This window comes from Lontra canadensis, unplaced genomic scaffold (genome assembly GCF_010015895.1).
Source record: "Lontra canadensis isolate GAN:19392208 unplaced genomic scaffold, GSC_riverotter_1.0 scaffold103, whole genome shotgun sequence".
NCBI lineage: Eukaryota > Metazoa > Chordata > Mammalia > Carnivora > Mustelidae > Lontra > Lontra canadensis.
The window spans coordinates 2,413,263-2,426,641 of NW_022631097.1; the positions used below are offsets into that span (position 1 = coordinate 2,413,263).

General features: G+C 36.1%; 1 protein-coding gene across 2 annotated transcripts in view; it reads right to left on the reverse strand.

Moving 5' to 3' along the window:
- Window positions 1–1,087: 1,087 nt before the first annotated feature.
- Window positions 1,088–13,379, reverse strand: part of MICU2 (mitochondrial calcium uptake 2) — a 152,398-nt gene continuing 140,106 nt past the window's right edge. For both annotated transcript variants that reach the window (XM_032838186.1, XM_032838185.1), the window contains 4 exons: window positions 9,312–9,483; window positions 4,231–4,339; window positions 3,366–3,523; window positions 1,088–1,716 (listed from right to left, as the gene is read on the reverse strand). In XM_032838186.1, coding sequence (XP_032694077.1) covers window positions 1,612–1,716; window positions 3,366–3,523; window positions 4,231–4,339; window positions 9,312–9,483 — 544 coding nt within the window. In that variant the 3' untranslated portion in view covers window positions 1,088–1,611. The remainder of the gene's footprint in view (window positions 1,717–3,365; window positions 3,524–4,230; window positions 4,340–9,311; window positions 9,484–13,379) is intronic.

Sequence of the window (13,379 nt, forward strand, 5' to 3'; positions counted from 1 at the left end):
GGGAGCGGTTTCTCTTGTCCCATTAATCAATTAGTTAATTATCAGTGTTAAGCTCCCTGATCGTTAATTTATTCAATAGGTTATGATCCATTAGTGGCATTAATTACTTTGATACTCAAATTGTACCAGATTTGGCCAGAGAGAGCCCCTTGAAGTTGGCTCCTGTCCTTTTGATAAGTCCTCATTGTTTTTTTAGTACTTCTTTACTTTCAGGCTCATCTTGTACTTTTCCTGCTCCAGTCTCAGAATCAGCCATTTAACCAAGAAATGGAATGTGTTTTAAATATTTGCAATATTCTTGTTTGAGTAGCATATTTTTATTTATTTTTAAAAAGTATTTATTTATTTATATGACAGAGATCACAAGTAGGCAGAGAGGCAGGCAGAGAGAGAGAAGGAAGCAGGCTCCCTGCTGAGCAGAGAGCCCGATGCGGGGCTAGATCCGAGGACCCTGAGATCATGACCTGAGCCGAAAGCAGAGGCTTAACCCACTGAGCCACCCACGTGCCCGAGAAGCATATTTTTAAAAAATAATTTTCACTTACTGTGGTAAAAGTGCCATTTTATTAACAGCATTTTATATTTAATGCCAATTAATTTTTAGTGCCATTTTAAACATTTACCCACCACCCAATATATCCCATGAGACCCAGATCTTGCGATCAAGATTCCCCAATCACAGTAGTTTATTTGTTTGCCTTTATTTATTTATTTATCTTTTTAAGTAGGCTCCAAGCTCAGTGTGGAGCCCAACATGGGCCTTGAACTTATGGCCCCGAGAGCAAGACCTGAGCTGAGATCAACAGTCGGACATTCGACCAACTGAGCTACCCAGGTGCCCCACTACTTTTTTTTTCCCACTACTTTTTTTTTTTTAAATTTTATTTTTAAGTAATCTCTACACCTAGTGTGGGGCTCAAACCCACAACCCCAAAATCAAGAGTTGCATGCTTCACCAACTGAGCCAGCCAGGCACCCCACCAGTTACACTGGTTTTTAAGAACATACACCAATGAGGTGGTCAAGGTTGTCAATACTAATGAGAGAATTTACATTTATAAAAAAAAGCTTTAAAAAACACATGTAATTTTTGTATCTGAGTAAATATTTTATTTCTACATAAGATATTGACATTTACACATTTAAAAGACAACTAATATACAGCTAACTGTAATAAAATACACAAGAAGTTTATGAGATATGAGAACACAGGTAAGAAAACCCGAGAAGTTTTTAATTTAATTTGCCCTACTGGGAACATCAGGACTCCTGGACTTGATATTGACCTTATGTACCAAGTATTTTTTTCTGTAAGTACTAAGTTGACACCCTTCCAAAGAGCACGTTGTACTACTGTGTCTAAGAAATCAGTGAATAATTAGGTTTTCCGTCTTATCAAAGTACAAAGCATTGCTTCAATTCTAGGCCTTCTGACAGAATCCAGTATCTACTTTTACTAAGTTCTTTAACAAAATTTTATTAAGAAACTATTGATTCAGAAATACAAGGCATCTTTATATTACAAAGAAAATCAAGAAGACAAACTCTAGTATTTTAGACAAATTCCCAATTCTGACATCTGGCGCAATAGGATTCCCAGATCATCTTTTTTTAAAAGAGATTTCGTCCAGCTTGTTTCCAGACTTCTTTTACTCCTTTAATGCTCTCTCTTTTCACACATTTCCAGTATTCTTGAACACTTTGTTGCTGTGGTACCTGTTAACCAGAAGTAAAAGTAGAGATCATTCTCTTCAGTGTTAAACATGATTTCACATGAGCTCTGTTATTATTTCCCGCATGCCTCCAAAAAGTACTTGAGGTGGATTATGTTGTAAAAAATAACTGCAACAACAGGACAGGACAGGACAAAAGTACAATAGGACAAAAGACAAAAAAGTGAATGTGATGTAAGAATATCCTTGGGGGTTATTCCATATTCCATATCCTATGGAGGCTGACTAAACAAACCTGATTGGAGCTTCCTCCTTAAGAAGATAATGAAGACTTTGGGTGATCTTCTTTCATATATTGGTTTAAAATGTAATCATTTCATAATATTTAATAATATTTTATGTTTCCCTTTTTATGGTGAACTTCATTTAGCTATGTGGAATAAAAATTAAAGCCTAAAACTTTGATTTAACCTTGCTGAAGTTAAAATGAAACAATATATTTGATACAAACCCTTAAGAAGAAATAATATAATTCACCTAAGTGCTCTGTGAATTAAAAAGTTCTGTATGGGTATTATTTCTCTCAGTTAAACAAGAAAGTAAAGGTTAGAAAACATTTGTATTCTGGTCACCACAAGAGCATAGCATTACAGGAAACCTGTCAAATGGAAGCAAAAGTTTACTTTGGATTATTTTATATATATATATATATACATATATACATATGTATATATATACGTATGTATATATATATACACACACACACACACACACACATATATATATAAATATAAAAAAACCAGAAAAAATTTATTTTTTTCTGATCGATTTACAGGTCTTCTATTTATTGTCTCTTGAGAAATGGCAAAGGGGTTCCTTAGTATATTAAACTGTTAACTGCAAAGGCTGGTTTAATTTCCAGGGGTATGATCATTAACTATGAGGTACTGTATGACTACAAAGCTTATAAAACATGAAATTATATTTGCTCATTTTTCCACAAATGTTTGTGAGAGGAAAACAAAGGTGTTTTGAGTTGTAAATAAATAGATTTGTTTATGAACCTACCATATTCTCTCCCTTATTTTCCTTTCTTCTGGCCTAACGACCTACTTATCACATAGTTCTCTTTCCACTGTTGTTTTCAACCTGCAGACTGCTTTAAACAAAATTTTGAGCTTTATTTGTCCCACAGACCAATATATGAATTTGAGTGGCTAACATTTAGTTCAAGTGTCTCAGGCACTATACTAAGTATTTTACACTTAATTCTCACAAAAATTTTTTTCTGGTAAATTCTGTTAGTTTCCTCATTGTACACAGATGAGGAATGTGAGGCTCTGAAAAATTAAGTGGCTTTGCAAGATTAGGCAGTTCATAAGTGACAGAGTTGGGATTCGAATTTAGGTGTGTTCAACTACAGAGCCCAAAGCAAAATTCTAGCCCATGATTTCTGAATAGTGGTTTCTGATTAGACTCTGATTTTTAAAAAAAAAAAAAAAAAAAGAAGGCAAAGAAAAATACTGGATCCCATCTGTAGGAGATATCTCAGTGTTGTCTTCATAGTTTATAATCTCTTTATAAATGATAAAACCTCCATTTAAGACTATAGGTTCGTCTAAATTCTAGGTGAAATACCATTCATTTAATTACATGTAAACATGTAATTATTTAAAAACTCCAAATTTTTACCCATAAACCTCGATGCATCCTGTTTTTTAAAACCCCGAGAAACTCTCCATGACTAAGACATTCATCACCATCCACATCAAAGATCTTGAAGACGGTGTCCAAAATATTGTTGGAGAGCTCCTGTCCTGTTGCTACTTTCACGGCCCTCTTAAACTCCGCTGAAAGCAAACATAAAAGAACTCATCAAACATGTGAAATAGTCTAAGTGGAATTAATCCAAATTTTATTATTTGAGAAGCAAAAAACAAAACAAAACAAAACAAAACCCTAAAAGTATTCATTAATGGGAAGTAAAACAAAACCAAAAATACTCAGTAATAACATACTGAAATAACAAATTTGGCTGAGAAATGTCATGAAAGTAACTGAAAGAGAAGAAGGCTATTTTAATTTTTAAAAATTTTATTTATTATTTATTTTTAAAGATTTTATTTATTTATTTGACACAGAGAGAGAGAGAGTGAGCACAAGTAGGCAGAGTGGCAGAGAATGAGAGAGGAGAAGCAGGCTTTCCACTGAGCAGGGAGTCCAACTCAGGGCTCCATCCCCAGGACCCTGGAATCATGACCTGAGTTGAAGACAGACACTTAACTGACTGAGCCACCGAGGTGCCCCTTAATTGATGTTTTAAAGAAGGTACTTAAATATTCCCTTTTCCTTCTTAGGGGAAAATAAGGAAAGTAAAAGCAAATAAAGTAATAGTTAAATGTGAGAGTCAATGTTGTAAGTCTAGAGTAACCACAATGAATTAAAAGGCAAATCAACTCTTTTATTGATAAATGGCTCCCTGATTGTATGTTCTAGTTGAAGAAGAGACTGATACTGTTTATAGATGATAAAAATTAAATTAAGTCATGTAACTTACCCAATCTGACAGGACGATGAGCTAAACTGAACATCTGCATAGCAATAGCAAAGTCTTCCAAGTGAGTTGTAAAATGACAAAATGATTTGAACTCATCCAAACTAATGCTCTAATAACAAAAGTGAATTTTAATTACAATTTTGTAAATACATTAAATAATCTTAGCATATAAGCCTAAGTCCTGTTTCTATAATAACGCTTATGAACTTTTATAGCTTTCTAAGAAAGTCTATTAAAGAGAATGGGCACACAGTGAATGGTTGTGTAGACTGCACAGTGGGTGAAAGGTCTCCTGGAGCAGGGCAAGACCTGGGGTGACCCTGTGGTACAGACTGGATTCTGTCTTCTCAAAATTCATAGGTTGAACCCTAACACCCAACATGATTGTATTTGGAGACAGGGTTGTTAGGGAAGCAATGAAGTTAAATGAAGTCATAAGGATAGAACCCTAATCTGATAAGGACTAGTGTCCCAATAAATTGAGGAAGAGACACCAGAGCTCTCTCACTCTGGGTGTAAGCACAGAGGATAGACCATGTGAGGACACAGTGAGAAGGCAGTGGTCTGCAAACTGGGAGGAGAGACTTCACCCAAAACCAACTTGCCAGCCCCTGATCTTGGACTTCCCAGGCTCCAGAATGTGAGAAACTAAATTTGTTGTTTAAGCCATCCAGGCTGTAGTATTTTGTTATAGCAGCCTAAGAAAACGAATACATTCTGTTAAGTGGTCCGCCTCCTTCCTTTTCTGCTTTATCAATGGACACAGCACTGAGTAAGAGCACTGGGTTTTGGAGTTAGAGGAACCAATGTTGAAACTTCAGTTCTGCCATTTACTATGTGCATGGTCTTACCCTCTCTGAGCCTTAGGTAAGTAACCTTTCAGGAATTAAGTAATTTGTTCAAGGTCTACTAAATGGAACACTGGGATTTGAACCTTGATTCATCTGACTTTAAAACCTATGCACATAAAAACAAAAAAAATAAGTTAGAAAAACTAGTTTTTCTGTTGAAAGTAAACAAAGTATGAAAATTCTTAATTTGAAAATAAATTCTTCCCTGCCTGAAAACATTTCTCTTTGTAAGGACCTTCAGAATCATGTCCTCTGTTTATCTGTGGTCTTATTCAGGTTTCACTGAGGAATTTTTACTTTTAAAATTTTAAGTAAGTTTTTGAAGAGGTAACATATACACATGGTAAAAAAAAAAAATCTAACAATATTATAGATTAAAAAATAAAGTTTGCTTTCTTCCTTTGACCTTCAGTTCCCTTCCCCACAGGCAAAGCACTGTTACCAATTCTTTGTGTGCCCTTCCAGAAATATTCTACTCATATAAAAGCACACACACACACACACACACACACACACACACCCGTTTTACACAATGGAAGCATCCTCTTTGCATATTTCTATACCTTGTTTTATACTAAAAAAAAAAAAAAGATTTATTTATTTATTTGAGAGAGAGAGTGGGGGCAGAGACAGAGAAGGAAAGAATCCTCAAGCAGACTCCCCACTGAGTGCAGAGACTGAAGCAGGGCTTGATCCCAGGACCCTGAGATCATGACCTGAACTGAAATCTAGACTCAGACGCTTAACCAACTGAGCCACCCAGGCAATCTCCACCCCACTTACTTTATACTTTTAACAACAGATCTTACTAACACAAATAAGAGTGGCTGTTTTCTGCATCATAATCTCTAAGCCGTCACTGGGTGCAATCTTTCTGATTTTTCTTTCACCGATAAGTGAAAAATGGTATGCCATCAATGTTTGAATCTGTATGTCTTGAATTGTGAACGATGTGAAACACTTTTCAGTTTTATGGTCTTACTAGTCTTCTTGTGTCTTTTTTATGTCCTTTGCCCAGATTTTTAATGAGCTGTTATGTGACTTATTGCTGAGAGACAAGTCTCCATGGGTCTCTCATGTTTCTGCACATCTTTTAAAGAGAGGATCCAACTACCTTTTTATTCCAGACTATCTTTCCAAGGACGTTTGTCTAGTGAACAGCCTTGAATATTGACAATGTCTTGTTTGGAAGCAGAGGACAGTTTTGCTCACTGTCCATTATAAAAGATTCAGATTCCTGAAGATGAGCTTTCTTGGCTACGTGCATGGGCAGCATCCAACAGGGCCCCCCAACGTGGTCTCTGTAGGACTTGGGAGATGAGGAGGAAGACATAAACATGAGGCTCAGCTATTGCTATGCTATGAATAATAAAGTTTTTTTCTCTATGACCCAAGCATGTGTCTTTTGTCAGCATCCATGAAATGGCACAGGCTAATTTCCAAATAGACAAAATCTCAGATACTTTAAGTTATTAAAATATGTTGATTTTTAGGATCCTATTATATATTAAATAGGGCAAAATGTGAGACCCTTTAAAGTTCTTTTTTTTTTTTTTTTTGGTAAGACCCTTCAAAGTTCTTGATTTTAAAACAAATTTTTGAGGGGGAAGGAGCAAAGGGAGAGGGAGAGAGAAAACTCCAAGCAGGTTCCATACCCAGTGCAGAGCCCAATGTGGGGATATCTCATGACCAAGAGATCATGACCTGAGCCAAAATCAAGAGTCAGACACTTAAATGACTGAGCCACCCAGGTGCCTTCAAAGTTCTTGATTTTTAAGATCTCATTATAAAGAAATGGGCCTATTACATGTAATGCAAATATTCCTCCTCTCACCATTTTGTTATTTATTATTTTTTTTCTTTTCACTTGGATTATAACTTTGCGGGGGAGGAATGAGGGAAAGCAGTAGAATTTTAACTTTTAGGTAGCAATTTCACCAATTTTCCTTGAAAGCCTTCTGAGTTTTGCCTAGAAAGGTATGTATATCCCACTCTAAGATGACTATTTCCCAGTTTTCTTCTAAACACACTCAGTTTCATTTTTCTCTTTTTTCTAAGATTTTACTTATTTTTGAGAGAGAGAGAGAGAGCATGAGCAAGTGGGGAGAGGCAGAGAAAGAGGGACAGGCAGACTCCTACTGAGCAGGGAGCCTGACGTGGGGCTCAATCCCAGGACCCTGCGATCATGACCTGAGCAGAAGGCAGACGCCTAACCAACTGAGCCACCCAGGTACTCCATTTTTCTCTCTAACATTTAATTCTTAGATCCATCTGGAATTTTAGAGTAATGAGTAAGGAAGAGGTTTACCTTCATTTTCTCCCTCAGATGACCAGTGAATTAACCTATTATTAACTTATTAACTATTAACTTATTATTCCTTGTTTACTCAACTAATTTGCAATATGAATTTATATACTAAATTTCCATGCATATTTGAGTCTATTTTTGGACTTTATATTCCGTCCAGTTGATAGGTCAGTCAAATTCATTGTCAGTAACAGGCTGTTTTAATTATCAATGTTTGATAATACATATTAATATCTCAGGATTCTTTTTTTGAAGACTTAATTTTTTTTAAAAAGCTTTTATTTATTTGACAGAGGGAGACACAGCAAGAGAGGGAATACAAACAGGGGGAGTGGGAGAGGGAGAAGCAGGCTTCCCTCTGAGCAGGGACCCCAATGCGGGGCTTGACCCCAGGACCTTGGGATTGTGACCCGAGCCCAAGGCAGATGCTTAAAGACTGAGCCATCCAGGCTCCCCTAAAGACTTAATTTTTTTGAAGCAGTTTCAGGTTCACAGCAAAACTGAAGGAAGGTACAGAGATTTCCCATATAGCTCTTGTCCCCTCAGCATTCTTCTTGTATAAAGTTTCATGGTTTGTCTAGGTCACTTGTGAGAATCCAATGACATTTTTATTGGAACCCCAATTATCTGGCTCTCTTTTGATTCCTGCACATATGAAAAATTAGACCTTTTTGCTCTGTGTAGTTATGTGGCAGTCATGTGATTAGTCTGGCCAATAGCCAAGTGTGACATTTCTAGGCCAAAACATTTAATTGCTGGAATGTGCTCACTCCTTAATTTTCCTGACACAGCCTCTGCAGATGATGTTTTTTCCAGATGGTAAAGCTCCAAGATGGCAGAGCTTGGAAAGTCTGGGTCCCTGAGCAACTGTATGCAGAGCCTCCTATCAGCCCACAATGGAAATGTAGCATGATTGAGAAAGAAATCTTTCTTGTGTTAGCCATGGGGGTTTCAGGGTAAATTTGTAACTGCAACAAATCTAGTCTGTTCTGACTAGTATAACCATTACATTTATAGATGAATCTAAGAGAGAACTGCTATATTCATAATACTAAAACTTCCCATTCAATAATAGGAGACGTCACTCTAATTAGGTAAGTTTTCTTTTATATCCAACAAGACTTTAAAGTCTTTTTCATATATTTGTTGTTAATTTATTTCTAATTGTTACATGTTTCTATCATAATCATGAATGGGATCTTCATTATATTTTGTTATCTTTTTCTTCACTATAGAAATAGCTTTAAAAAATTACATAAAAATACACGTCCACTCCAAAAACATGTATTGAACAATGAACTAAAACCAACACATGAAGTAAAAAAATCACACAAAAAAATCTCACAACAGTATACTAGTCATTATCAGTAGTTTGGCAATCATTTCTTCATATATATTTATACACACACACGCACACACACTAATGCGTTTTTTCTAACTTGCAATTTGTACATAGACAGTTACTGCTAATACATTAGGATTATAAAAGGTACTTTCTTGAATTTTTATTGTTTCTAATGGCTTTTCAATTTGATCTCTTGGGTTTTCTAGGTATATCATCACATCTATGCAAACAAAGACAACTGTGACTCCTTTCAAATGTTTATACTCTTTTATTCTATTAATTTGCACTGGCTAAGATTTCAAGAACAATAAAAGTAATAGTGGTGACAGTGAACATTCTTGTCTTATTCCTGACTTTACCAGAAATGCAAAACTCTCATACTTGCTATACTGATTTTATCTTAGGCAATAGTTCATTGATATGAAAATAGTATATAAAACATTTCTCACCTTGACTTTATACTTAAATAATAGAGTGTAACATGGTTTTTACTTTGGAAGTTACTTTATTTAATTACATAAAATATTTCTAACATCATTTCATCTTTACTAGAAGCATAATAAAAAGGTATACCAACCTCTCCTGCTGTCAACTTCTCTCTTACATTTTTCCAATAGATGTCTTTATTTTCAGTGTTAGTGAAAAAAAGCAGCCACTCTGCAAAGTCTTCTTTTCTCATGAAACTCAAACCTTTAGAAAACTGAATGAATTCCATTTCTTGGACCTCCGTTTGTAAATTCTCCATAAATCTAAATGTTAAAATACAAAATTGATGAAGGAGCTAGTAGAATGCAACCTTAATATTGTAAATAGAACAGCAAAGCACCTTCAGCACTACCTACTGGAGTGGCTGGTCTCTTGAAATGTTGAGTAAAACAAAGTATTAGTGCTGTGCAAGGGGTGGGGGAGTGGAGGATGCAGAGAAGCTGATTAAGTCCAATACTTGCCTCAATCTGTCACTCCTTCTACTCAATTTGTTTATGCAAATTATACTTGGCAACCTACATTCTGATAAAGATTTACAAAATTATGTAAAATGTTGCTTTGATGCACGTATAACATTTTTTTCCCAACACAGAAAAATTACCCATAATCAGAGAAACTTAACATTCAGTTGTGCTACTATTTTTAGAATGTTAATTATAATTAATAGCTCCTAATATTTTTCAGATACCAAAGTTGATTAATGTAGTCAACGACTTTGCATCAAAAGCTTAGATTTACCTAAAAATATTTATAATCATTTGGATAATAACATATGAATAAATGACTCAGCATTCTTTTAAAAATAAAAACACGTCACTCTGATCAAACTGTCACCAACAGCTCGCTGAGAAAACGCCCTAATAAAGGATATCAGATTAAAAAAAACCTCCTTTGAACAAGAACTCAGATATGCTGCATATGATTTATTTATAACCTAAATCATATGAAAAGTCTTATTATTTCCCTGTGTTTTAACATGTTGCAGATAGCTTTATTCACCTCTCTACATGTTAAAAATCTGTCATGTCAAAATTCAATGGAATTATATACATGGGGTGAAAAATCGGTCTATTGCAGTTCAGTGGGAGAAAAACTGCCACTGGTCAAAACTACTTGCTTTCAGCTCTACATTTATCTCATAAATCTTAAAAGCATGAAGGGGGAGTTTGATTTTAGGCTTCTATCTGTGTGATAGGTAACAATCTGCTCCCTACAACATCTTCTGAATGTACTAGGCACACAGATTTATCAATGCCATGTGTCTTTCTGAGTCAAGGCAGAGGTTTACCTAAAATATGAAGCACTTCCAATTTGGGCTGACAGATCGATGAAACCTTTTACTGATATGCCTTGTCCTTTGTTAGTATTACTAAGTTTTATTATACTGTGTACTGAGAAAATTCAACTTCATAGGATTGTTAAAAAAATGCTTTACTTGCAAATGAATGTACAGTAAATTTAGGAAAGTAGAAAATACGATATAAACATATTACTAACTCATTCCTTTCCTTTTTCTTTTTCTTCAGGACCTGAAGTTGAAATATTATAAATTTAACTGCTGTTAAACTATACATGGTCTGGTTTAAGCTACTTTCATCTTACTAATTATACTACTTCTGAAGAACACAAGTATATTTTTGGAAAACCATCTTTCCTAACTCTAAAATTATAGATCTCGTTATGACTTGAAAATCCTGGAACATGATTACTGGACATAAATATATCAATTGAAGAATTTGTTGTAAATAGAGCCACCAGATACATCCTGAAAAAATTAAATAGTTTATAAATTAGTGGATTAATTGGGAACAATGGGAAAAAAATCTGCTTTTCCTTATTTTTTTTTTTAATTTTTTTTTAGGTCACAGGGTGCTGGAACTGGCTTCCATTGCCTGAGAATCCATTGCGCACATGTTTTCCCACCTCTATTTCATGTACAGCAGCTTGAAATTGGCTTGGTAGAGTATTTACATTACTCATTGGCAAATGCAACAAATCAGGCTGTTCTTCCTGAGAGCAGATTGTTAAACATATTTATTAGCACACCATAGCTTATAGACATCTTTGAATTTATAAAAACTCCTCAGGAATTTAGAACATCTTCAACTAATTGGAATTTTAGAATTATAGTACCTTAGGAACATGGCACATACACACACTGTCTCCAGTTACATACCAATCAATTCCCAGCGAAAAAGATTTGAAAACTAGCAGATGAGCTCCTGACAACAAAGGATAAAAGGGCCACACTGTAGTCTCTGTAAAAACCCCACCCCAAGAGAACCAGTAAGGAGGGATCTCACAAATAAGCCAGGTATCCCTGAGGAATAATGGTCCTACTCTACATCAGGCACCCCAACCTCTGGCACCCACACTGCAGACAAAAGCTCCCAAAATGTGTGGCTCTGAAAGCCAACAGGGGAAACATACACAGTAGGAAAAGAAATGTAGAAGAAAAGACCCTAAAGAGAAAGGAAAGAAAAAAGGAAAAGAGAGACTCGAAAAACATAGAGGTAATGAAGGAGAATCAGTAAGGGCTACCAATAGCTACCTGAGGAGAATTTTTTCCCCCCCTGAGAGATATATATCCTGGAAAGGAATGGGTTTTTCATAATTAAATGACCTCTTGATTTCATAACAATGAGTAAACACTGAAATTCCAGCAGACAGAGCTTAAATTATACTTTAGTTTTTATTTAAATGGCTAAGAGCTATTTCAGTCTTTTGACGAATTGTAAAAAACCAACCAAACCGACACAAAAATCAATAACCCAAACAAATCACAAATCTATCCAGATACTCTCTCATTAACTGGTAAGTTTCTCTTGACATGTGGTAGTATCTACCTAATGTGTCTTCTATCCCTCTGGTCACCTGGTCTAGTGCTAGTTCCTTGAAAGCGCATCCACTGTACCTAACCACCTACCAGGGAACTGTGGGACTAATTCTTTCAGAAACTTTGTGACCATTTAAATCTTTTAAGAGAAACCTGGGTCTTAATTTCTAAGATCTTTAACTCTGGACCAAGTCCCTTATTAATTTCATCAAATTTCAGCTGTAAAAAGGGAAGACTAAGGATAGGTGAAATAATATATATGAAATACTCAGACAAGTATCAGGCATGTAGTGATGGCATTGAGGATGCAGGATGCAGGTGACCACCCCTTCCTTTTCATCCTTACTCAAGCCAAGAATTAGCTACTATTGCTTCAGCTCCCTGGGGCTGTTGAAGGACTTCTTCAAGGGCGGCCTGAAGAAAATCATACAATTGCTACAGTGACAACAGCAGAAATTAATGGTCTACACCTGTAACTGGATCCTCAACCCTGCCAACACCCTGCTGTGAGGCCAGGGAGCTCTCTCTTTTATTTCACATGGTGGCTATTTCAATTTGTTTACCTTCTCTACAAATCTATCCCACTGGCTTTCTATTTGTCCTCCGCAGATGACTTGCCCCAACTTCTCAGAGAAATTAGAGGTCACTGCTTAGGAAATTCTCTCATTTTCTTGCTATCACTCTAGGAATGTTAACATGGGCATTCCCATTCTTTCCACCCCCAATCTCTTTTCTGTCCTAGTGAAAGAAGGAGTCCCTTTTCCTCTTGATGGCTACCTGTGCTCTTAATTCCACCTATATTCCTCTATTTCTTCCTTCTCTGGGGCCTTGCTCCTCTGGTGACTGCATTCACTCCTGCATTGTCTTTCCTTCTTCAAATCACGTAAACATGTGGGGGGAAACCTTTCTTACATTCCCTTCCCGCTACTGCCCCCTCTCTTCCTTTGCTCTAGTTAGTCTCCTTCATAGAATTACCTGTGTTTCTCCACTCACCCCTCTCACTTCTCAACCCACTGCAGTCTGCCTTCTGCTCCCACTGACCACATCCACCCTACATTCATTATTTTTTTTTCTTAAAATTATTCTTGTGTTCTCTAGTTCAGTGAATAGGTATCACATGTGTCACTGGCTCCACTCAGAAATCAGGCAACAGCTTAGATTTCTCCTCATTTACTCTTCGTCCAGTCACCAATACTATTAAGTCCCTTTTCCGAAGTAATCCCTCGGATTCCTCCACTTTCCTTCTGTTTCCCGCTGCCACCACGTTGGTCTAATTATTATCCTTTCTTCTCTATTAATGCAACAGTCTCTACCAGATCTCCT